Source organism: Sphaerodactylus townsendi, linkage group LG07 (genome assembly GCF_021028975.2).
Source record: "Sphaerodactylus townsendi isolate TG3544 linkage group LG07, MPM_Stown_v2.3, whole genome shotgun sequence".
Classification (NCBI taxonomy): domain Eukaryota; kingdom Metazoa; phylum Chordata; class Lepidosauria; order Squamata; family Sphaerodactylidae; genus Sphaerodactylus; species Sphaerodactylus townsendi.
Window position 1 is genome coordinate 20,293,151 of NC_059431.1, and position 27,135 is coordinate 20,320,285.

The 27,135-nt window shown below is 46.0% G+C and overlaps 1 protein-coding gene across 1 annotated transcript in view; it reads right to left on the minus strand.

The window, feature by feature from the left end:
• ADAMTS12 (ADAM metallopeptidase with thrombospondin type 1 motif 12) overlaps positions 1–27,135 on the minus strand; it is a 208,668-nt gene that overhangs the window by 24,413 nt on the left and 157,120 nt on the right. Inside the window, exons 15-17 of the mRNA XM_048504340.1 lie at positions 10,382–10,626; positions 8,364–8,505; positions 3,331–3,457 (exon numbers count right to left, since the gene is read on the minus strand). Coding sequence (XP_048360297.1) covers positions 3,331–3,457; positions 8,364–8,505; positions 10,382–10,626 — 514 coding nt within the window. The remainder of the gene's footprint in view (positions 1–3,330; positions 3,458–8,363; positions 8,506–10,381; positions 10,627–27,135) is intronic.

Below are 27,135 nucleotides of genomic sequence, written 5' to 3' on the forward strand. Positions count from 1 at the left end.
AAAAAATTGTAACATTTTCTTTTTAATGATAGTTTAAGGTTTTCTTAAGGTTTTTTAGGTACCAAACAAACAAACAAACAAAACCTAAAAGTATGAATGATGATCATGTTATTGCCAAAATATTTGAGCTCCTGTTGGAATTTGAAACAGAAGAAGAATGAGTGAAAGGCGATATAGTAAAATGTGCCAGTAGCTTTGGGTATAATATACAAATGGATCAATGGAAGAATATGTGCTCAAATTTACATTCAGTTCCAGTTCCAGAATGTTAAATTTACATTCAGTTCCAGTCTCAAAAAGAATTTCTATAGCATGATGTATTTTGGGTGTTTGTTACTGCAAAAATTAGCAAAAATTAATTAAAATTTTAAGAACATTTGTTTGAAATGTGAATTTTATGAAGGGTTGATTTTACCAGTTATGGTAGACTTGTAATATACACACTAAAGAATTTTGGATACAAATACATTCAATAATCAAGAAGATTTTAAAGACTAATGTAGAAATGAAATCAAAGGCCTTCTTTTGGGGTCTGATGGTCAGACAATTTGAAAAAAAGATATGGAAATTTGTTTTTATGTATGACATCAGCAGCGAGAACCTTATATGTGCAAAAATAGAAAACCTCATCTCTACCTGCAATAGAAGAATAGCTGCGAAGATACTGGTATTTGATGAGCTGGCTAAGTTTACTTCTTTGATTACAGAAAAGAATTTAATTAAGTTTATTGATAACTGGATACCCCTGAAAGACTTTTTGCTTATAACAGAAAAAAAAAGAATTGATCACTGTCGATTTGAGGTCTGAGAGACTAAGAAAATGGAAATAGTGAAAAGTGAGGATTCTACTTAATAGTAATAATTAACAAATCTGCTTAATATGAATAATGAATAAAGCGACTTAGTTAATATTAATTAATACTAAGAACAATTAATTGAATTATAGTTTCATAATTGTAATAATGGAGCAAGCAGTACTGTGTTTATATTTGGTGCAGAAAAAATTGGAACCCCACCTTCCCCTCTTCCCCTTTTTCTTTATAGGAGAGTTATTTCATTTTTGTGTACATTTCTAGTTTGCCTGTTTCCTAAACAATTTAATAAACCTTAAACATTTCCTGCCCGGTTAGCTGAAGAAGATCCTGACTCTCAGTGCGTGACCAGGTAGCGGCTATTTAATTTATGATGTTTAATATGGATTTATTTGTACATTAAAGATGGAAAAGCAGTTTTTAAAAGCACAATTTTTTATGAAGTACAATTTTTACTATTATTCTAAAGAATTCGTGATTATGGTTGCATGGATTTAAAACTGGAAATTGGAAAGAGTCTATTACTTAATAAACCTTTTTTTTAATTCTGAATTTAACAACGTTACGCATTTTAATGTAAAAAGTTTCTGTGAAGAAAAACTGGTCTATATGATTGTAAATAAACTCTAAAATACACGCCAGGGTTGCATTTCCTTTGCAGAAGCCAAACTGATGTTTCTCGAACAAGATTTTTTCTGTATTGGAGTCAGCCAGTGCAGTCATAAACCTGATATAAAAGTTTCAAAGCCGGCTTGGCAGTTTTTTCAAAATGGATTAAATCCTGCAGCTGCTCTCCTACATAATTCCCATTTATTTTAGCAAGACTTGAAGGGAAAAAGACTTTCCACAGCTTGTGCCTTAAACAACACAGCATGTTTTTCTTGCTGAAGCTAAAACTCAATTTTCAATTCTTTTCAGTCTGTGTTGAAGCATAAAATGGTTCTCAGTCATATAAAACAGGTAATTTGTTACTGAATCAGAGTATATGGTAAACTGGTTTTCTGGCCATTTGCACCCAATTATAAACATCTTACTACACAAATTTTAAAAAATGTACTCAAGTTGCAATGACATTATAAAAACATCACCTAATTGAGATGCTATTGTTAAGGCAGAGCAGAAAAGGAATAAAATGGCAAATCCCTTGGGAGGATTTTCAGTATTCTATAAAATCAATAGGATCTGACATAAAATCCATCACTGACAAAGGTAAGTTAAGGCTTGTTAGGATGAATGTTCTCCATCAGAGAAACCAATTATGAGCTAAGGACCCTTCCTCACATACAGAATAATGCATTTTCAAGGCACTTTGAAGCTAGATTTTACTGTGCGGAAGAGCAAAATCCACTTTCAAACAATTGTGAAGGGGTCATGTCAAGTTGCACCAGCCCTTAGCATCCTTAAATGTTGACTACTAAACCATGGTCATCATTAACTGTACAATTCAAAGGAGGAGGGAGCTGAAGCTGCATTGGAAATGGTGTAAGGATTGCGTCGACGGCCAGGCCAATAGTGCTGTGCAAAGTGAAACAGATACCGATACAGAGAGACTTACCTTGATGTTCAGTCTCTGCAGCACCCAACTCCAGAAGTTTGGCCCTGAGGCAGTGAGCCTCTGCTGCAACAGCCTCCCCTGGCATGGAGGGAGACCTTCCAGGGGTGTTCCCTTTATCCCTGGAAAAACGCCCCCTACGTCGGCAGCCAACGTACGTCACCAAAAATGTGGTGTAAGTTGTGCTCCCAATTAGATTTTTCATGAAGACTAGAAACAATCCTTACTGCGTATGTTATGGTTTCACATGCTCTTTAAAATGTTTCATGTAAATTATTTCAGTAACTATGACCATTTATGATTGATCATATCGCAGATGAGGTTTACATAAGAGGATTGAAAAACTCATAAGTCTGACTGAATTAAAATTTGAACAAGGGATGACTCTACATCCTTTTCACGTTGTTTATTATTATTATTATTATTATTATTATTATTATTATTATTATTATTATTATTATTATTATTGTAGATTTCATAGCTGCCAGATCTTTAGCTGGTTGTTGGCCTTCATTACAATTTGAGCCTCACCCAGAGGCCTAGGAAGTTGTTGTTGTTGTTGTTGTTGTTGCTGTTGTTGTAGATTTCACAGTTGCAAGATCTTTAGCTGGTTGTTGGCCTTCATTACAATTCAAGCCTCACCCAGAGGCCTAGGAAGTTGTAATGTATCGGCGTAGTATTTGTGCAGATCCCAGCAGGGCTGCCTTCTGAATTTGACCAATGTTAATTTTGTCAATTCGAAGATGTTTCAAGTGCTGCCCTAGTGTTTTTGGGATGGCGCCCTGTGTGCCAATTACCACTGGGACGACCTCAGCTCGTGGTATTTTTTATGATCATCATCATCATCATCATCATCATCATCATCATCATCATCATCCTCCTCCTCCTCCTCCTCCTCCTCCTCCTCCTCCTCCTCCTCCTCCTCCTCCTCCAAAAATACCTTCCCTTAAATAACATATTTATTACCTTGGGGGGCAGTCCTTTTCAATGCATTTCTTTTGCTTTCCATTAGGCTGAGTGTCTGGATCACAAAATAAGTTTTTCACCACACCTTGCCCCTTTTTCACACAGCGGGCAGTTTGTCGTTGGAAACCTGAAAGAGAAATTAATATTTAGTATCCAGAGGCAAGGCAGCAATATGATCAGATGAAAAAAAGAATGCTGTTTTGTTTCAAACTGTTCTGTTTCAAAACTCAGCTACTGAATCCTACAGACAGCATGACCAAAATATACTTGTAGTCTAACAGTGCCGTCTGAAGCACAGTTATATCTTCCTACGTTTGTTGACTTTTCCACAATAGAAAAAGTACTTGGGATTAAGCATAAGAACAGGCGAGTCAGTGTATCATCTCAGCCTGAAATATTCCACATGAACAATAAGCCATTCTAGGCATTTCATGTTGGCTCAGTGTCATCCGTTGATGCTTTTAATAGAATCATAGAGACCCCAAGGGTCATCAAGTTCAACCCCTTGCAATGCAAAAACACATAATCAAAGCACTCCTGACAGATGGCCATCCAGCCTCTCTTAAAAAACCTCCAAAGAAGGAGACTCCACCACACTCCTAGGTAGCGCGTTCCACTGTCGAACAGCCCTTACTGTCAGGAACTTTTTCCTGATGTTTAGGTGGAATCTCTTTTCCTTCACCTTGAACCCATTACTCCTGGTCCTCGTCTCTGGAGCTGCAGAAAACAAGCTTGCTCCCTCACCAACATGACATCCCTTCAAATATCTAAACATGGCTATCATGTCACCTCTTCACCAAACATACCCCGCTCCCTAAGGCCTTTTCTGCACGGGCGATATACAGCGGCCCAGGGCCCATCGCAGCAGCGCCGTCCTGGCTGCCCGAAAGCAGCGTAAAGCCGCCACTTTTAACCTTGCAAAACAAATGAGGTTTTTGCAAAGGAGCACCTTCCCAGTTGTGCGGTGTGAACCGCACCGCTGGGAAGACACTGCTTCCCCCGTTGCCTCCACTCACCGTCATGTCCAGCATCGCCCTGGAGGGCTGCAGAGACCCGCCCACGCTGGCGGTCGGAGGGCGTGACCCTCCAGGGTGACGCTGGACATGACAGTGAGTGGAGAGGGCTGACTGAGAGGCAGCTCCGTGTGCAGCTGCCTCTCCGACTGGGGGGGGGGGAGTGGGGGCCGCTAGCACACTAGCGTGCGAACGGTCCCAGAGCCTCCATCGGCATAAATTATGCCGGTGGAGGCTCGTTTCCGCCGCCGTGCGGAAAGGGCCATAGTCCTTTTGCTCTCTAAGTCTCTTTTATTATGGCAATGGTTGGTCCATGGGGAGGGGAGCAGATGAAGTGTCAATCTCTCCCTACCCATGAGATCTCCCAGTTCATCACTTATTCTGGACATGGGAGAAATAGCACTAGACCTTGATCTTATGATACTTCTTGCTTGCCAAACACCAAAGGCCTAAGATCACATGGGGCAGAAGGAAACTGCTTGTGAATATTTTTCACCCACTACACATTCTCCATCATGGGATGGTTCCACATCTGAACCATTCTCTGCAATCAAGTTTTTGCTGTCCCTACATTAGCTGCACAATGAATTACTAAAATAATCCCTGCATCACTGAAATCACCCAAACCATCTTTATGACCAGCATAAGGTGGATACGATCCCCACAACTAAAAAGATAAAATATATTAAAACTATGAATATATATCTAAAAGAATCTTCGGGCAGAAGAAAATTGGGAACATGAAAAGGAATGGGAACATAAACAGGATGGGATAAGAGAATGAATATTAAAAAGAAGCAAGACATAAGGGAACAGTTAAACTGGCAGATGAAAAGGTATGTGAACGTAAACAGGATGGCATAAGGGCATAAATATTAAAAGGAAAGGAGGCGTAAGGGAACAGTAAAACTGACACATAAAAGATTATAACTATTAGATCACAGTGCACTCTAATAGTATTCATTAAGCATATTTCAAGTGCTGGTAGACAAAAATAGGGAGTACTGTGTGGTGCTATTGAAGAAGAAGAAGAAGAAGAAGAAGAAGAAGAAGAAGAAGAAGAAGAAGAAGAAGAAGAAGAAGAAGAAGAAGAGTTGGATTTATATCCCCCCTTTCTCTCCTGCAAGGAGACTCAAAGGGGCTTACAAACTCCTTTTCCTTCTCCCCTCACAACAAACACCCTGTGAGGTGAATGGGGCTGTGACTAGCCCAAGGTCACCCAGCTGGCGTGTGTGGGAGTGTTCAGGCTAATCTGAATCCCCCAGATAAGCCTCCACAGCTCAGGCGGCAGAGCGGGAAATCAAACCCAGTTCCTCCAGATTAGAGTACACCTGCTCTTAACCACTGTGCCACTGCTGCTTCTTGTCATTGCATCATGATGCCAGGAATATGACTTAATGGTAGAAATGGTGCCTGTTCGTAATAGTGTAAATTTGCCAATTTTAGGTTGGTTGGTTTGTTTTTCAGTCGCAACCTCAATAAGCAATTTGGGACTTCAGAGTCAGCCCAAGGGTTATTAGTGTTCCAGGTGACTGACTGCCTCCCTCAGTCTAGGAATGCTGCCCCTACCAGGGTACCATCTTTTTTTGTTGGGCAGAGGTGACACCCAGGGCTACTCCACCTGGGCAAAGACAGGTGCTGTGTGAGGAAGGCAGGTTGGCTGCATCAGTAGTGTGGCTTCAGGGGCAGAATGGGAGAGGAAAATGGAGCTGAAAAGGGTCAAACCTGCTCAGCTCCCCCTAGCCCCTACCTCATCCACAGGCGGCATGGAGGGAGCCAGCCAGTCATGCAAGGGCCCGCCTCCCCAGATGGGGGTATGAGTAGTTGAGCCAACCAGCTCACAGAGCCAGCCTGTTGGCCCCACCTCTCCACATTGCGAGTCATCCTGCCATGCATGGCTTATCTGTGTACGGGCTCCATGGATGGACAGAAGAAGAGCAAGCCAGACATCTGGGGTCATCTCACTGGCCCTGGTGTGAAACAGGATGCTGGACTGGATGGATATCAGGGAACTCTTACATCCCTTTTCTGCTTGTGCCTGAGCTGTGTCCAACTTTCCCTGAGGAACCAAGCAAGGAACTGTAATGTTGAAGGCTTTCACAGCCGGAATCACTGGGGTGCTGTGTGGTTTCCGGGCTGTATGGCTGTGTCCTAGCAGCATTCTCTCCTGACGTTTTGCCTGCATCTGTGGCTGGCATCTTCAGAGGATCTCCTCTGAAGATGCCAGCCACAGATGCAGGTGAAACGTCAGGAGAGAATGCTGCTAGAACATGGCCATACAGCCCGGAAACCACACAGCACCCCAAGCAAGGAACTAATAGTTTGGGGTGTTGTGTGGTTTCCGGGCTGTATGGCCGTGTTCTAGTAGCATTTTCTCCTGACGTTTCGACTGCATCTGCAGATGGCATCTTCAGCGGATCTTCAGAGGATCCTCTGAAGATGCAGCCACAGATGCAGGTGAACATCAGGAGAAAATGCTACTAGCCATACAGCCCGGAATCAACACAACACCCCAGTGACTCTGGCCGTGAAAGCCTTCGACAACTAATCGTTTATCTATTACTTTAACCAACACCATAAAGCAGGATTCCTTTTAATCAGCTGGCTAGCCTAACATATTATCAAGCAGTTTCCTGAGGGCAGTTAAGTAATTAACCTCATGAAATGATTCTAAATGAATTAGAAGCCCAGCAGGTCTTTTCTTCATGCTTGGTCAAGATGCTGCAAGGGGTCTCGCCGTATGTTCATGTCCAGGGGAGGCCAGGTGGGAGGATGTGACGTTTGACAGATATGTATTCCTTTTCTGTGTTTTATGCTCCACTTGTCATGTAGAGCAATGGTTCCTTTTCCCTGAGCTAGGCAACACCTGTCTCCATATTGGACTCTGGCCTTGGAGAAACAGCATGGCCTGGGAAAGGGAAACTGTTTTGCTGGCTGGAACACTGTAGGAGGGGGAGAAGAGCAAGTCTTGGGGGCATCTGAATTTCAGTGACATTCAATTGAGTGCAGCCTGTTCGTTACTCTGAAACAATAAACCAATTTCATTTGAACCTGAGTCTGGTTAAAGGACTTTTAACAATCCCTGGTCCACGTAAGGTCCGACTGGCCTCGACGCAGGCCAGGGCCTTTTCGGTCCTGGCCCCGAGTTGGTGGAACAGCCTCTCAGAGGAGATCAGGGCCCTGCGGGGCCTTACAGTTCTGCAGGGCCTGTAAAACAGAGCTGTTCCGCCAAGTATTTCACTGAGGCCTGACCTAAGGTTACCATCTGTTCCTATGGTTGTGTATCACCTCTCTGCAAATGAATGGCTCTGGAGTTGTTCTCCACATTCATGGATTTTAATTTTAATTAGATTTTAATTTAACTGAATTAGTCACTGTACTCGATTTTAAATTATGGGTTGTCACCTCCGAGTCGGTTTTTATTGTATTTATTCCTATTGTAAATCATCCCAAGCCGATTTGGGAGGGGCGATTAAGAAACTTGACAAATAATAATAAATAATAAATAAATATTGGGAGGAGATCGACGGCCACGACAGCCTCCAAGTCTACTGATCCTCTTTGCAATGTTGCCAGAAAGATTACTGAGAGAATGTATGCAAGATGTTTTGACCAACTCTCAAAGCTGTACATTACTTTTAATATTAACAGATGGGTATCTTCAACAATCTATAAAAATACAGGCTGTTTAACTTTTAAATACATGGGAAAACACCGCTGATGACTTCTGCATAGCATGACTAGATACAAACTGTTCACTTCTTTAAATCAAGGTGGGAGAATCCCACTGCACAGTTTTTGGTGGTAGGAACCTGTTCGGTTAAACTAATTAATGAATAACAGTTTTTCAAGGCAAGTCTCAATATGCTGGTTTAGTGGGTGAATTATTCAAGAAGTCAGGGATCTAGCCAGGTTTCTCCACACTTGAGCAATCCATTTGTTCAAGCTAATAGGATAATTAAAGGTGAGGCCAAAGAAGTACTGGGAGTGAGAGGACAATGGCTGAGCACCATCTCTTACCCTTCCCACATGTAACACTGCAACCCGTCCAGCTGCCATATTGCCAAAAATATTCTGGCTCCTCCACTTCATTCTCAGAGTTCCAGCCTTTACGGACAGTATATTCGTATTTTATTCCAGGGTTGTTCTCCTGAAAAAGGAGCTGCAAAAACAAGAAAGGTGATTTCATGTTAACTCAATCATGTAAACTAGAGGCATAGCTAGAAAAATGGAACCCGGTGCAAAATCTTGCGTTTTTGTATTTTTTAGTGTTTTTTTTAGTTTTTGGCCTGCAGGGGGTGCAGTTTTCAGGCTAGCAGCATCAAAATTTCAGGGTATCTTTAGGAGACTATCCTGATAATACCAGCCAGGTTTGGTGAATTTTGGTTCAGGGGGTCCAAAGTTATGGACTCTCAAAGGTGTAGCCCCCATCTTCTATTAGCTCCCAATGGAAACAATGGGGAATGGGGCACCCCCTTCGGGAGTCCATAATTTTGGACCCCCTGAACCAAACCTCACCTAACTTGGGTGGTATCATCAGGAGAGTCCCCCGAAAACTCCCTGAAATTTTGGTGCTGCTAACCTAAAAACTGCACACACACCCCTGCAGGCCCAAAATTGAAAAACACTAAAAAAATACAAAAAACAAACCTGAAATTTTTGCTGCCCCCCCCCCCCCGCATGCGCCCGGTGCAATGCGCGCACCCCGGGCCGCTTGTAGCTCTGCCTCTGATGTAAACTCACAATGGAGAGGAGGCACTCAACCAACATAGACATTTTGGTACATCCAAAAGAAAGGCTAAATTTACATTCTGTTGAAATTCAACACAATTGATATACAAAGCTGTGGAGATTTGATTGGCCCTGTACTAGAAGGCATTGTCCCCCTCATTGACATTATATCTCATTCATGTCCATTTGCATTACAGGACTCGTTCTCGCTGAGGGTCAAACCAGACATGAGACCAGATGCTGAGAGTTTTATGAATGGAGCTCCCATTCAATTATCAGAAGCATGGTCTTGAATGAGACCAGGCAAGAAGAGACATTCAAGGTCCCCCCAAAGCCATTTTCCTGACTGAAACCATTCCAGGGAGCAGCTGTGTGTTTTGTCCAGATTTTAACAACCACATGACTGCACGCTCTGTTTTTCTTTAAGGAAAAAAGTCCCTTCCTTCTTGAAAAGTAATCAAAAAGAACGGTTCCAACCTAGCCATTGTCCTGGGTCCAGTTTTCTATGGGAAGAGGGATTTCTTTTTTGTAGATGGAGAAGCTCTTGATTGTGCGTTCAGGCTGGACACAGGTTTAACACCTCAGTGAGAATGAAGGGCTACTGGTGCCATGACTGAAGAGAGAACGGTCCACAGCAGCAACTGTGAAGTTGTTGGGAGATTTTAGGTGGAATGACCAGATGAAAACAGAGCAGGCCTTGCGTACTGTTAAACACTGCACCAAAGAGGGACTGTTGGCAGGTTCACAACAGTTGTGAACCAGTCCTTGTAGCTGTGTCTTTGATTGGGATGCAGGAAACAGTAGGTAGGTGACATCCTCCATCCCCAGACAGGAAGCAAAAACATAATTACCTGCTAAATGACTGCCAGCCAAGCCAAGGTTAAAAGCACAAAGTGTTGGGCAGAGGCGTATCGGAGGGAAATGGCGCCTGGAGACAACTCGTTCAGGCTCCCCCACCCCCCCTGCATTTGGGGGTGGGGCTCAGGGGTGCGACCATGCCCCTGAGCCCCACCCAGGCCTCCGTGCAGGGCAGGGTTGGCTCGGGAGTGGGGTCATGCCCCTCTGAGCCCTGCCCTATGGCCTGCACGGAGGCTAGGGGGCAGGGCTCAGTGGCAGCTTATTTAGGACTGGGAACTGTGTGAACTTCTTGGCCAAACTGGGATATTTCCCTTGCTCAACCTGGGATATTTGGACTGTGCGGAATCGACCATTAAAGATGAGAGGCAGCTTCATGTCTTGTAGTCTATAATGACCTCCTCCTAGCCAGCTAGTGCTAGGTTCTCATACCACCCTTTGCCTTGCCCTACCTGTAGCCACAACGATTCATTTGTGGGTCCAGCTGCAGTGAGGTTTTCCAGGTCTCCTTTCCTGTCATATTGAAATATTGTTCCTGCTACTTTGTAGTCTCCGTTCCACTGAATAATGAACCCTCCATTCAGATAGTACTTTTCTGGATCCTTACTTCGCAATGCAAGGAAATTTCCTGCTTCAGCTACTTCTACCACTCTGATGTTTCTTGCACCTTTTGGAATCAGGCCGATATTGACATATCCTATGGAGGATAGAAAGGCATTTCTCAGATTAAATGATAATGCATCTTGCTCAGTTCTAAAAGCAGTAAGTGCTAACCCGTGGTGGGATCCAAAAATTTTAGTAACAGGTTCCCATGGTGGTGGGATTCAAACTGTGGCGTAGCGCCAATGGGGCATGGCCGGGAATTCCAGGGGCGGGGCATTCCTGGGCGGGGCTGTGGTAAGGATGCAGCTGCTGCGCCAGTCCTTGGGCAGGAAACGAATGCACACAGGTGCAGGCTGCCATGCACGCCGGTGCACCTCCTGCTAGACTGCTTCAAGTTCTGAACGCTACTGCTGAGAGGAGGGGTGTAACGAAAGCCACTTATATATAAGTTCTACTTTCTGCGCTGCCACCAATAATATTTTTCCTTATATAGCCCACTCAATACTGATTTTCCACAAGGTCACCACCCTGACTGGGGAACACAGACACACAGACAAAAATACTAATGACTGGAAAGGTTTTAAAAGGTGAACAAAACTGAAGAAGCGCTTTATTTGCTGGTTTCTTTAACAAGCGAAGCTTCCTCAGGTAGAAGCTGGAGAGGTTTAGCACGCCTTTGTTGGTTTCAGAATAAGTTTGTCTTAAGATGTTACTTCAGATCTCATATGCACACCGACACCGCATGGAGTGTCTCTTAAAGGAAGATTTAGCTTTTGAACTAATAGAGATTCCCTTACGCATCGCACTTGAACACCTATTCCACTCACTGCTCCAATACCCACTGATCACACCCAAGCACACAGTCCAAGCTCCAGGAGATTCACTGGCACGCTTGGCCTCCCTCTCTCCCACTAGTCCTAATATGGCTTCACTGCCTCTGGACTGGCTTCTCCCCAGACTGGGTAGATTCTGAGTGATACACAGAACCAGGGGCAAGTAAGCATCTCTAGGATAGGGTTCCTGGGCAGTGCTTTAAAACTTCGCAACAAGCTCCTGAAGGGCACTTCAATCTGCACCCAGTCAGGGCCTCCTCTCTCTCTGTCAAGCATACACACCCTTAGACAGGGACTGGACTTCCTGTCAGCCAACTCTGCTGGGAGACAGAATCCTTTTCTTCCAGAGCTGACAGACTCCTCTCTGCCAGACTCTGCTCTGCTCTCTCCTGACCGACTCCTACTCAGCACTCAACTCCTCACTCTCCCAGTGCTGTAAGCCCACTGGCTCCCCCCTGTAGCTCTTGCCAGAACGTTACTGGACCTTTTTTCCACCCTCAATCAGGTCGTTTCTCTTCTTGTGGAGCCTTTTTCTCTCTTTTCTGGCTGTTGCTAAGGCCTTCTCTCCCTTTTGGCCTGCTGTACACCAGCCCTTCAGAATTGGGGCAAGTTAGATGCTACATGCATGTCCCCTTTCCCTAAACACATTCGCTTGGGACTCTGGGGCTACAAGCCTCGTTGCAGCAATATTATTGTAAATAAAGCTTTACACCTACTTGTTAACAAAACTAAACAGTTTTCATAAAATTTCACATTTTTCAAATGCATTTAGTTTTTACCTTTAAAAGTTCACTTTACCATAAACATTCTTACCATGTTAAAACTTACCATAAACTTCCTATATTATACATCAATAACATTTCAGCAATACGCTTTATATTTCAATAAGCATATTTTAAACTCAAGTACTTTATTTACATACATTCTCTGTTACCTTTTTTTCCTTCCAGATGTCTTTACTGGTGGGTGCTCTAAGCACAGAGGTGAAATTTTCCCTTTATCCCTCCAGTAAGGCTTCCTCTTGGTGGTTATCCAAATCCCTAGCTGGACATCTTCATGCTCACTCATGGCAAGGTTAAGTTGCCCTTTGAGTCGCTTGGTGGTGAATTTGGATGGTGTCACCACATTAGGCGAAGGTAAATTTCCTTCTAAACTTACCCCTTTCTTGCCAAATCAAGAAGCTTGAGGTTTTTACACCTCTGGCTTTCTTTACCACTTTGCCTCTCTTTTGTGGTAAGGCTTTGTCATTTTATCATAAAGCACGTTCTTACAGTGCCCTCTACCAGAACACACACTTATCCAAATAATGCATATCAGACCCTTTCATTTTTTTATACCAGATTGACCTCCCCCGGTCCCCTCAAATTTCCTCTTGAGTCTGGTAGTGTATTCAAAACTTCCAGCTCGGAGTCTTCTGCTGGAGACAGCTGCAATGTTGGGCTTTCACAACAGTCCCTCATCGTTGTTGGCTGCTGAAGCGCTCTGTTGAGGTCTGCGGCTGCTGCTGCTTTCCAGTTCATTTTGATGTTTCTGCCAGACCTGCATCTGTTCCGCATTGCAAGTCCTGCAACGAAAACAATGCGTCCCGGTTTCTTGTTGGATACTGGATCCGTCTCAGGAACTGGAACCTCAAAATGCAGCGCCAAAGTTGGTTAGAGTGGACATCGGCCGGTCGCTCTCCCGGCCTCGCTTTCCTCTCACAGGAACCATCTCACGATCTTCCCGGGTACCGCTCCGCCCAGGAACATGTCGTTCAGCTGCACTGCTTTGGGTTGCGACGTTGGAGGCGTATGGCAACTGACTTACTCCTCCACCTCTGGAAACTGCCTGGCATCTGAACTGGAACCACCTTGGTAGCTTTGGGGTCAGCAAGCTCAGCTGTCTCCTTCAGTTCTTTTCAGGAACTCATCCTTGCTCTCTGGTCTTCTTGGCACCAGTCAGCATGAACACTATCCATCTGCAACTCTGGAACTGCTGCAGACTCAGCCTGGTTCACAAAGTCAGGCGTTAAGGAGTTTTCTGCGCCTCCTGGACTTCTTAACGTTGGCAAGGCACACACCTGTGCAGGGTTAAAGGCGTTGTCACTTCCAACTGCATCTTCTGGGTGCCATTCTGAGGGTTTTCCCATCAGCATTTGGGAAAAGATTTCCCTCCAGTTCATCTGGTACTCTGGCAACCCTGGAAACTGTTTCCATTTTTATCATCTGCTGAGGGAAATTCCACAACAGTAATGTGGGGATGGGCAGCTCTGCTCTGAGCTTCATTTCCCTCACTCTCAAATCAAACATGTCCTTCCTCATGGCTCATGTTTGCCTCCACGATTCCGCCATTTTAAACTCTCTTCTTTCTTTTTCTGGCCCTTTCAGCCCAGAATAGCTTAACTATTTCAATTTCTACCTTCAAGCATTTCATTTCAGCCATCACTCTAGCCTCTAATTTTGCTTTTTCAACTCCAGAAGCCATCTTAGCTTTTCTCAATCTCTAGCATCCTTATACTGGCCAGCTTCAGTTTCATGCTCTCCCAATCCTGAAAGTGGATCTTCTTTAGGTAAGCTTTCAATATCCCACCTGTCTCTGGGGCTTTTCCCTCACCAGCTGTGCTTTGTGTCTCTAGGTGGTGCCATTTGTTCGAAGGAGAAAATTTCACAGTTTTACCTCACCCCAAATCAGAAAAAACAAAATAAAACAAAATGAAATGGGCTTTCCTCCAAGCGTGTTAGTAACTGGATCTTAGATATTACCACGGATCCCGGCCAGCTTGCCGCCAATGCTAACGAAAACCATTTATATATAAGTTCCTGCTTTCTCGCTGCACCACCAATAATATTTTTTTCCTTATATAGCCCACTCAATACTGATTTTCCCCAGACACCTCACCCTAACTGCGTGGGAACACAACGGATCACCCGACATTTACAAAATAATAAAAGACTTTGGAGAGGTTTTTATAATGGAACAAAACTGAAAACCTTTTGATTTTGCGGTTTTAACAGAGGCTTCTCCAGTGTAAACGCTGGAGAGGTTTAGCACGCCATTGTTGGTTTCAGAATAGAAGTTTGTCTTAAGATGTTACTTCAGATTCATATGCACACCCGAGCCATCGCAGGTGTCTCTTAAAGGGAAGATTTAGCTTTGAACTAATAAAATTCCCTTACGCATGCACTTGACACTATTCCTCACTGCTCCAATACCCACTGATCACACCCAAGCACACAGTCCAAGCCCAGGAGATTCTGGCACGCTTGGCCTCCTCTCCTCTCCCAATTTAGTCCTAATATGGCTTCACTGCCTCTGGACTGGCTTCTCCCCAGACTTCAGGTGATTCTGTTGATACACACAGGGGCAAAGATAAGATTCTAGATGAGGTTCTGGGAGCAGTTTTTTTAAAACCGCCAAGTCTCTGCTGAAGAGGGCAAAAGCTTCAATCTGCACCCAGTCAGGGCCTCCTCTCTCTGTCAAGCATACACACTGCTTAGACAGGGACTCGGACCTCTGTCAGCCAACTTCTGCTGAGACAGAATCCTTTTTCTTCCAGAGCTGACAGGACTCCTCTCTGCCAGACTTCTGCTCTGCTCTCTCTGACCGACTCCTATCAGCACTCAACTCTCCTCTCAGTGCTGTAAGCCCACTGGCTCCCCCTAGCTCTTGCCAAACGTTACTGGACCTTTTTCCACCAATCAGGTCGTTTCTCTTCTTGTGGAGCCTTTTTCTCTTTTTCTGGCTGTTGCTAAGGCCTTCTCCCTTTGGCCTGCTGTACACCAGCCCTTCAGGGTGGGGCAAGTTCGTTACAAGGGGCGTAACTAAGGCAAAAATCACGTGGCAAAATCACCAATTAGTAACCCCCTCTTGGCACACACAAATAATTAGTAACCTGCTCTCGGGAACCTGTGAGAACCTGCTGGATCCCACCTCTGGCTAACCCTGCCCAAGAGTGTATGTAGCTCAGAGGGCAAAAGCGCACAATTTGATTGAAGTGTTCATTTGCCAACATCCACAAATTGCTTAAGACAAAAATGCATGTTTGAAAAGTATTTTAGTACCCCTGATTTCAGTAGAACTCAAATTATGAACCAACAGGATCCCTTAGTCAAATCAGGTGGGCTTTTGCATATATTCTGCATTTCTTAAAAAAACTTTTCCTTAAAAAGTTGTTTGACGGATACAATAGGACCACAAAATGCGAAAAGTATCACGGTAAGCTTAAAATGAAATGTTAAAACATTGCAGTCCTGGGACTGAGTGACTTAAAGAGGACTGGATGACTGCATTAGGACATTTTCAGTCAGAAAATTACAAAGTGCTTTACTCATGGAATGACAGAAACAGAAAAAACAGAGTTGCTCTAATAGTGAGTTGAGACAAGCAGTCAGGAGGGGCTATAATGCTGTCTGATTATATAATATCAACCAGACTTCATGGAAAGCCTATCAGTATAACCATCATTCAAGTTATACCCCAGCTACTGATGCTGATGAGGAAGAAATTGAAAGCTTTTATGTAAGTGTCCAGGAAGAAATTGTTCATTCGCTTAAAGAAAATATGCTCATAATCCTAGGTGACTAAAATGTAGAAGTAGGAAATAAAACAAAATCAAATATTGCTGGAAGATATGGGCAAGGAACACACAATAAAACAGGAGATCAACTCTAAAAATTAAGCTAACAATGTGTTCATTGTAAACACATTTCAGGCAACCAAACAGAACACTGTTTATGTGAAAATCGCCAATATAAACCAAAGAGTTTACATAATTGGGAGCAAAAAAATTGAGAAAACAAAGTTGCACTTAACTGCAGTTGTTCATCAAGTGTCTTTTGTGCAGGTACATATAAGACTGCAGAGGTCAGCTGAAGGGAACCAATTCACAAGCTTACAGAAGTTTCAGCGCCTCAGGAGTGCTCCCTCAGTCTAAGGCTGAGGGCTGGCCTTTATCTCCACCCACATAGTTACATGATGAGAGCAGGAACAGAGTTTCTCCCTCGGCTCTCCGATCATCCAATCAACAGTCAGAAGCCCATAGCAGGGTCAGGAGGAAGGGATGTTTGCCTGCACAGAAGACATTCGATGAACAACAGTTACAGGTAAATCAACTTGGTTTTCATCGTGGTGTCTTCAGTGCAGTCCTGCACGAGAGAGTAGCAAGCTGAGCTACCCTAGTGTGGGTTGGCCAGTGAAAAACTGACTTATAAAACTGCTCTCTCAACAGCTGCTTCACTCCTTAAATCAGTTGAGTGGTCAGGGTTGGAGCAAGGGGGAACTGCGCCCGGGCCTTCCATGTGCCCTGCGCCCCTGCCATGCTCCCGCTCGCCACACCCCGCCAAGTCCCCGCACTGGCGTGTTGTGCACCCCCCTGTCCCCTTGTTGCTACACCACTGCGAGTGGTGCTTCATGAACATTGAAGGAGTGGACCAGGTCACTGCTTTCCAGATGTCTCACAGGTCTGTCCTTGCCGTAAATGCCACTGTAGAACCCTGAGCTCTGGTGGAGTTGGCATGTATGGGAAAAGGACACTCTCTCTTAGCAGCTCTGTAAGATGACTTCATTGAGCAGATTGTAATTATTTTCCGGAAGCAATGTCATACTTGGGTCAGGTTTCCCTTGAAGTTAAAGTGGAGGAGACACATTTTCCTTGAGAGTAATGAACTTTATAATGAACTTTTATAATGTTGTCTGATGCTGCTAGGTTTTAAGAAATGTGTAAATTGTTTTAATTTACCTAATGTGTTTTTATGGTGTGTAATATAATGGCCTACTGTGTGTAATATTGTTTGGGCCTTCTGTACACTGCCCAGAGCCCTTCAAATAAATAAATAAATAAATAAATAAATAAATAAATAAATAAATAAATAAATAAAAAATAAGAGGGTAAAATGGAGGATCGAAGAAAAATGGAAGCTTCTTTGGGTCTCCCTTTGGGAGAAATGAGGCATCTCTCTCTCTCTCTCTCTCTCTCTCTCACACACACACACACACACACACACACACATACACACACACACCACTGAATTGACTCCATGTAGTCTCAAACTACTGTATTTTCAGTTTTGACATTCCCGAGTGCATTTAGTGCTTTGATTGTGTGTTCCTGCATTGGGGGGGGGGGGGGGTTTGGACTTGATGGCCCTTGGGGTCTTGTCCAACTCTATGATTCTATAATTACATGTTTGGGCTCAAACTGCATTACTGCAGAAGGCTGACAGGGAATGGCGAGTCATTTGTTCCAATTAAACTACACAGTACAACAAAAACAGACCCTAAATCAATCTACCTGAAAAGGCAAAAAAAAATGTTTTATGCAACAATAATTTTACAAACTTGGGGTTATTTCAGCACTTGCCATCCACAGCTAACTCTTATGCTTTAGTTTAAATTCACCTTGACAGTTTTATAATAGACGTCTTGCTCTGGTATTTGTTCACGTATCAATTTAATCTTGGCTACCTGAAAAAAACATCTTTTAATTCCTTTAAATGTCGCTCTGTTTCTCAGTGTTTATCGTTTAGCTCTTGAATAGGAATTTCTAAAGCTAATTAACTGTAGGGCTTTTACTGCATCTTGTAATAAGTTTCGGCTTGAGTGCACTATAGCTGCTTCCAAAGCACCTTCGCAAGCTACAAGGTAAATCCCCACAAGAGCTGGATCAAGGTTCTGAATGCAAAACACCTCCTAGATTCAAACATTTATATCCAAAATGACTGGAACACTGGCTTTGTTTGTTTGCAGAGGATCAGCGCTGATGGATTTAAATACAGGTGTGAACAAAATGGGCTTAGAGGCAATTAACCCCCCCCCCCCCCCCGTCCTTTTATTCTCCTTGAAAACCTCTACAGGCTAAATGTTTGTCACTCTTCCAGAAAAGAGGCAGGAGTAACCAGCAGTAGTCTGGGAGCTGTACATGGAATAAGCCAAGCTGAGGGAGCCGCTTGGCACTCTAAGTCAGGGCTGCAGGGGCCACTCAGACCCGCAGTTCTATGAAGCCACATGAAGCCACCTGACCCTGAATTACACAACCTGTCCATCAAGGTCATTAGTGTCTTCTCAGACTGGGAGAGGCTCTCTGAGCTCTTAGGGGTCTTTCACATCACCTACAACCTAGTTCTTAACCTCAAAAGTAGAGGAAAGTGGGGTTTCGAAACCAACTCTTCTTCTACATCTGCCATGTGACCACTGTTGGGATTTATAGGAAAACACCAGCTTCATGCTCCCTAAGGGAACTGGGTGTAGTGGTTAAGAGCAGGTGCACTCTAATCTGGAGAAGTGGGTCTAATTCTAGACAGGATCACCATGGCCCCTTTCACACATGCAGAATAATGCACATTCAATCCACTTTCACAATGGTTTGCAAGTGGATTTTGCTATTCTGAACAGCTGCGTTAAAAGTGGATTGGAAGTAAATTATTCTGCGTGTGTTCAAGGGGCCTCTGTGAGGGGAAGAGGGGCTCCTGACTCATCCCATGCTGGTTTTCCCACCTGAAATGGCGCAAAAGGTGTTCATTTGCCCTGTCTGTGTGTGTCTGCGTATACACATGCAATGACTCAGTGCATACGAAGCCATGCTGGGGCAAAGACCCTTCCAGCACTGTGTTGCAGTCAGGAAAACAGCATAGTGAAAAGGCAACAGCCTGTCCTCTCCCCATGCCCGGGTCCCAACCGGAATTGAGCCCCTGCAGCATTTCTCAATTGAACTCCCCTGGATGTGATGATCACGTAACAGACCTTATGTGTAGTTTGGTTCAGAGAGAGAAGCAGACTACACCACGAGGATGCAGCGAGAAGCAGCACTACACCAAGAGAAGCAGCAGAGAGAAGCAGCACTACACCACTACACCAAGAGGAGGAGCACTACAGCACCAGGAGGAGCACTACACCACGAGGAGGAGCACTACACCACAAGAAGAACTACACCACGAGAAGCACTACACCACCAGGAGGAGAACTACACCACCAGGAGGAGAAGCACTATACCACTACACCACCAGGAGGAGCACTACACCACCAGGAGGAGCACTACACCACCAGGAGGAGCACTACACCACCAGGAGGAGCACTACACCACCAGAGAGAAGCACTACACCACGAGGAGGAGGAGCAGAGAGAAGCAGCACTACACCACGAGGATGCAGTATTTGTCTCTCTGGGGATCCAGTGTAAGATATCAACTTTTTGAATCTGTAGAACTGCCTTGTTTTCTCCACCTGTGTTCTAGTTGTATATTTATTTAAATAAAGGAAATACCATAAAATACCGGCAGTCTCCCCTGCTCTTGCTTCCTGAAATTTATCACTGCTTGAAAGGATGGAAATGGGTAACAACATACTCTAAAGCAGTATTTTATGTACCAAAATTATCAGAGACGACCAGCTGTACCAAGTCTATAGCCAGCTTTAGGTCAATGCACCTCCCCTCCCAACCGGATCAACCTTTTTTTTTAATATGACCAGAAATAGAATAACTTCATCAGACTTACATTTTTGATGGAAGACTGCTGGCACAGCCTGGCTTGGGACTTCTGATAAATATGGCTAAGGTTTTCAAAGCTTAGATACAGACTTTTGATTGTATCGCTAGTGGACTTTATACAGCAACATTGAAGCCGTAGGACGTTGAAACCAGCTGAAAGTCATCAGATAAAAAGCGGTGGCCAGCATGACAAGCGGGAATCATTACTTTCCTGCCTTGCTTTGAATGCAAGCATAGATACAATAAAACACTTACATAACAAGTTGAACAAAAGATACGGCTTTGCATTCATCCCAAAGCAAGTTTGTCTCCCGTTACTGTCTTTCAGAGATTTCTGCTTTTACTAATTTTTCCAGAAGTTTGGTAAGAAAACAGCAAGTTTTAAAAAATAGAGAAAAACCTCAATATATTAATGGAGGAATATATCAAAAGGTGCTATGTTATACAGTTCTGTCCCATGCATGTTTGCATAGAAATACTTTTCAAAATATGAAGTCTATGGGCGTTTTCCCACTTACCTTCTGCCCCGCGCTACTGTAGCCAAGTAGCGCGGGGTTCCCGGCACTCCCCACTACAGGGGCGGCGACAACGCAGCCACCCCAACGTTGCCGCTGTCACGCCCCCTCAGCGCGCGTCATTCCTGGCGCTCTTCAAAATGGCGCCTTTTGCGTGGGGTCGTGGGGAAGTCCGGGCACGCGCCAGAAATGACGTGCGCTGAGAGTAGCGCACGGCATAGAGGGCTATGAGTAAGTGGAGAAACCAGGGGCGTAACGAGGCAAACTGTAGCCCTGGGCAAAACCTGAGTTGGATGCCCCCTCACCCATGGTCGGCTACTTCACCACGACCAAATTTTTTTTTGCACCAGGACACTGGTGCATGGGGTGCATTTTTAGACATATCAGCACTAAAATTTCAGCATATCATCAGGAGACAGTCTCCAGATGATATCCTGAAATTTTGGTGCCGATACGTCCAAAAATGCACCCCATGCAGGAACATTCCAGAAATTTGCCCAAGAATCTTTTCTCTGCATTGAGTTTTCTTCATTGCTGTCAATGGGGGTTGCAGGCTGGGGGAGGGGGGGGCACATTTCTGAAGGTACAGTCTCAAAAATTTCAGGTCTCATCAGGAGACTTCCCTAGTGATACCCGCCAGGTTTGGTGTAGTTTGATTCAGGGGTGCCAAAGTTATGGACCCTCAAAACTGTAGCCCCCATCTCCTATTAGCTCCCATTGGAAACAATGGGGGATAGGGGCACCCCCTTTGGGAGTCCATAACTTTGGACTCCCTGAACCAAACCTCACCAAACTTGGGGGGTAGCATAAGGACAGTCTCCTGATGATACGCTGAAATTTTGGTGCTGCTAGCCTAAAAACTGCACCCCCTGCAGGCCAAAAATGGAAAACCACTAAAATACCCAAAAACGAACCCCGCATTTTGATGCCCCCCACAAGGTGATGCCCTGGGCAGCTGCCCACCTTGCCCAGTGGGGAAAACGCTCTATGTGACCAGGATTTTTCTAGTAACCTTTTGAGAGATCCAGTAACAATAATTCAAAAATTCTGTGATGAAAACTTGGAGTCCTTACTTATTAATTGCAAACCTTTTTATTCCCCTCGAGAGATAAATTCAGTTCTGTTCTTTTTGGTTTACGTTCATCCACAAGCGTCTGTAAAAAAGGCATTAAGAACTCTAGCCAATCAGATTATGGAGGCTGAAGCCAAATACCCTGATTCACTGGTTATTATTTTGGGAGATTTAAACAAAGCAAACTTAAGGGAAGACCTACCAAAATACTTTCAGCATGTCAACTGTCCCACCAGAGGCAAGAATATCTTAGACCACTGCTATACAACACTGAAAGATGCTTATCGGTCTTTACCACGAGCAGCTGTATGTAAAGATCTCAGTAGGGCTGAATCTCTTCACAGCCGTTTGGCCTTGACTGAGTTTCCTGGCACGGGCGACGGGCCAGAATCCACAGCAACCACACTGTTGGAGGGCTTATCTCTTAGAGCGAGATGAGAATTCCGTTTCCATGAGAATGGGACTGGAGACTCCGGGAGGGGGATGGAACAAGGGGGTTATAACCTGTGGTCTGGGCGGGAAGGCCCATTCCTGTCATGTCGTGTGTGTGAGCTTTCTAAGTTGTCTGAATAAATGGTCTTTCAACCAAAAGCCTTTTATTTCTGCCTCGTTGGAATTCCTTACATTATGACAGGAATCAATCGTTATTTTCCTTTTTTAAAACTCAGTGGATCTCTGGTGTTGTAACATGCAGAGATTGAATATTCCTGAAACTGTGGAAGGCGCGGTAGCCCCCATAGAGGGTTCCGAGCCTTCTCTTCCTGATTCTGAGGAACCAGCCGGGGAACGGGTCTCGCTGGTGACTCTCTCCCGTCCTCGTTCCAGCATGGGTCTTCCCCTACTTCGTTGGGATGGGGAATGCGGTTCGCATAATGTGGGAGTTGCATCGAGCCGCTTTGGGCGCTGTCTATGGATCGAGCCTGTGGATCGATCTCTACTGCGTGGTCCGTGGTGGATTACAAACCCCAGATGCAACCAGTCTCAGAAGAGATGGGTCTGACTACACTTCATGCAGCCACGCAGGAGTCGCATTGAGCGTTCCTTGACTCCGTGCTTCGAGAATGCTCCCAAGGACCCGCCGTGGCACAGCACTGGAGCCCGGCCCCAAATCCACAGTTGAAACCGGGACGCTGTCAAGATCAGGATCGATTATTGGGAGAGGTTTCCGTGCCGGTTCCTAATCCGATTTCCAGCTCCCGGCCGGCGGCTACCGATGTGCAAGAGGCGCCCCGTGGAGCCGTCGGAGGAGTGGGAGGAGTTACCATCCGGAGAGGGGGAATCCGAAGGAGATGCCCATCCAGACCTATTTCCCCTCCTGTCCAAAGAAAGCTGGGACGCATGAAGTGGCCAGACTGCGATGCCAAGGAAGCATGGGACCGAGAACGCAGGCTCTGGGAGGAGGAACGCAAACAGCTGCAAAAGATCGTGAATGCCTGCAAAGGGACCGAGAACAACAACGCCAGGACGCCCAACTTCGAAGTTAAATCGGGCCAAGGAGGCGCTGCAACGGCAGTACCAGCAGAACTTATCGATTCATGACAAAGTCCTGGATCACTCCAAGATGGATCTGAGCGCCAGCGCGAAAGCATTAGGGCCATCCAAACGCAGAGCGAGCTGACTCGCGCCATTCAGCGGGATGAACGAACAAAACTGGATCGTGAAAAAACGGCCCCTACATGCGCATAGGATGCCTTAACTCGCCAAAGAGAGAGAATTGGCTGCCTTGGAACAGGAGCTGAAGAGGCAGCGTAGATAATGGCGACACGTAACCCGAAGTCGGTGCTTACAACTTTACCAGAGCTTCACCACCGCCTCTGCCATGGGATCGACGCTGCAAGGCCCTACTTTGATCCCTCCCCGGCCCCTGCTGCCTCCTTTTCGCCGGAGGGACGCCGCTGCTGGGCCCCGCTCTGCCTCCTCAACCAGCGGTACTTCAACCCGCCTCCTGCTCTCCCAGCTCCACCGCCCCAGCCATTGCAACCACAACCCCAGCGAGCTCCAAGAGCTGTTGAAAGAGGATATTATAGGCCTCCCATCCCTGCCCGCTTTGATGGTACCGCCTCTAAACTCCCTTACTTCATTCTGCAACTTGACGCACATATGGAGGAGTTTGATGATCTCTACCGTTCTGAACATGAAAAAATACGGGATATCGGGTCCGTCTTGGATGGGGTGGCTGCTGACTGGTTTGTGACTCTTTACGAATTACAAGCGGATGATACTCGCACAGTGGCTGCATTTCTTCAAGCCTTACGCGCCCGCTTCCAAGACCCGGATGCTGAGAACGAAGCCATTCGTACCATAAAGTCCATTCAACAGGGCAACCGCTCTTTTGCCGAATTTGCCCGTGGAATTTCGTGGCGGCGGCTACTAAACTTCCTCCTGACTGGCCTGAACGCATGAAATGTGAATACTTCTTCGAGGCTATGAATATCAAACTTCGGGAAACAGTACTCCTCATCCGCATTCCGCGCACCGTGGCTGAGTGGATTGATCTGGGTTCACAAGTTGCGGCCCGTCTGGATTATGCTCGTGCCGGGGGACGCCCGCGTCCGAAGACCACTACAGTTGCCCCATCCACTCGCAAGCCAAGCACACCCGTCTCCACCGAGACCACATCTGAGCGCCGCCGCCGTTTGGGATTATGCCTCTATTGTGGTGGTCCTGGCCATCTGGCTGCCAACTGCCCCAAGAAACAGAAGCCCGCTGTCCCGGTCTCCCGCGACTCCGCTGCCAAGCCTCCACGGAAGTCTGGTCCCCCCCCCAACTGGCTCATCCAAGGCCGCCATCGAGGAGGATTTCGAGGAAGGGGAAGTGGCAGTGTGCCTATCTTCAGCGCCCTTGGACATGGGTCCTACTCCGGATCCGGTGAGTGAAGGCAGTGCGCCCATTACTATTCAAGCTTCTTTAGCCAACCCTGCCAAGCATACACGTCTCCTAGCCTCCGCCCTCGTTGATTCTGGCTGCTCCCACTGTTTAATGCGACCGCAGGTGGCTGAGGAGCTTGGCTTAGACCAAATTCCCCTAGCGAAGCCCATTCCGTTTACACAAATGGATGGCAGCCCACTCGGGGCTGAGGGTCCAGCCCGATTCAAAACGCAACCCGTTTTCCTCCATTGCGCTGACCATTGGGAAAAGATTAGTTTCGTTCTTGCTCCAGTGGCCAAACACTCCATTGTCTTGGGCATGCCATGGTTGTTATTACACGAGCCAAATATCATTTGGAAAGAGCGAATTATAGAATTCACTGACCCCCCCCCCTGCGGGGAGCACATGAAGTGGGGGGAAACTCCACCTCCAAATGACATTGAACCATTGGCTTCCAGCGCATTGCACACGGCGGTGACTCCTAATCCCAATGAAATCCCACAAGCTTATAAAGACTTGGCCAGGGTGTTTCAGGAACAGGAATGCGATCAGTTGCCCCCCCATAGGGATACCGATTGCAAAATCATCCTGCAGCCCGGAGCTCAACTGCCCAAAGGTAGAATCTATCGCATGAGCCCCACCGAAGAAAAGGAGCTCCGTGCGTTCTTAGATAAGAATCTGGCTCGAGGATTCATACGACGAGCCACCAAACACACCCACGCCGCCCCTGTTCTGTTTGTGAAGAAAAAAGATGGCTCATTGAGGCTTTGTACCGATTACCGTGGATTAAATGCTGTTTCCATGTCTAATAAATATCCCTTGCCCTTAATCAAAGACCTCCTAGATGCACTGGGCAAGGGCAGGATTTTTACTAAGTTGGATTTAAGAGAGGCTTATTACAGGGTCAGAATTGCGGAAGGCTATGAACATTTAACAGCGTTTAACACCAAATTTGGACAATATGAATATTTAATAATGCCATTCGGTTTGGCTGGAGCACCCGGAGCTTTTATGGCCCTTATCAATGAAGTTTTGCAAGATTTATTGTATAAAGGTGTGGTCGTGTACTTAGATGATGTTTTGATTTATTCACAAACTATGGAAGAGCATGAAACCCTGGTTCGTGAGGTATTACAACGTTTGCTTGACAACTCTCTCTTCGCGAAGTTGTCAAAGTGCTGTTTTCATCAGTCCTCCATAGACTATTTAGGCTATCGGATCTCACCCGAAGGCTTAAAAATGGATCCTGCAAAAGTAGACGCAGTACTCCAATGGCCGGCCCCCACCAACAGAAAGGAATTGCAGTCCTTCCTTGGCTTTGCCAATTTCTAGCGTGATTTTATACCCCAATTTGCCAAACTAGCCCTTCCACTCACGGATCTTTTACGCACCAAAGGCAAGGATTCTCAGGCTGCCAAGCCCGGGGCTCCCCTCCCTTGGTCTCAGGAATGTCAAGCGGCATTCCAGCATTTGAAGTCAGCTTTCACTACTGAGCCCATTTTGAAACACCCCGACCCTGACCTTCCTTTCGTAGTTCACGTGGATGCATCGGACAAGGCGCTCGGCGCAGCCCTCTTGCAGAAAAAATAAAGATGGAAAACTTGTGCCGTGTGCTTACTTATCCAAAAAGTTTTCTGGCCCTGAACTCAACTGGACCGTGGGTGATAAAGAGACTGCGGCTATTAAAGTAGCGCTATGCACCTGGCGTCACTGGCTTGAGGGGGCTAAACACCCCTTCCAGGTTTGGTCGGATCATAAGAATTTGGCCGCCCTCTCCACCCCCCTCAAAATGTCCGCGAAGCAGCTACGTTGGGCTGATTTTTTCTCCCGCTTCTCCTTCACAGTACATTTTTTTCCTGGAAAAAACTAATAAACTGGCTGATGCACTGTCTCGTCTTCCGGGGGGCGGTTCTTCATTACGGGAGATCCCGCGCACCGTTCTCTCCCCCTCCCAGCTGGGCTTGGCTGTCACTCGATCGCAGGCCTCCGCAACTCCTCCCCCTTCGCCCGTTCCGAGCATCGTCTCCCCCTTCCTGCGGGAACTCGAGGAGGCGGGGCTCCGCGAACTCCCAGCGGAGGAGAGAGACTCCCAAGTGCGCTTGGAGGATCGCGTTTGGAAACGGGGGGGGTGTTGGTACGTGCCTCCCCCCCTCCGTAAGCAGGTCCTCGAAGCCTGCCATGATGCCAGGTCGGCTGGACATTTTGGCTTCCTTAAAACGCTACACCTGGCCCGTCGCCAGTTCTGGTGGCGCGCCATGCGCAAAGACATTGAGGCTTATATCAAGGGATGCTCGGTCTGCACGGAAGCCAAGCCCATCCCGAAAAAACCCCATGGCCTTTTAAAACCTCTCCCCGTCGCCTCCCGGCCCTGGGAGGTTATTTCAATGGATTTTATTACGGATTTGCCGGAAAGCCAGGGGAACACTGTTTTATGGGTGGTGGTAGACCTGTTCTCCAAGCAAGCGCATTTCATCCCCTGCACCACCATTCCTTCTGCCCCGAAACTGGCGCGGTTGTTTATCCAACATATCTATCGCCTGCACTCCGCCCCCTCCAAGGTGGTGTCAGACCGCGGGCCCCAATTCATTTCTAAATTTTGGAAGGCTTTCCTGGACTTGTTGGGAACAACCCCGGCGGTTGCCGCCCCCTACCACGTTCAAAGTGACGGTGAGTCAGAGAGGACGAACAGGACTCTAGAGCAGTATTTACGTTGTTACACTAACTACCATCAAGACAATTGGTGCGATTTAATTCCATTTGCGGAGTACGCTTACAACAATGCCATTCATAGCAGCACACAGAAGACTCCCTTTGAAATTGTGTCTGGTCGTTCTTTCCCACCACTGCCCCAACTG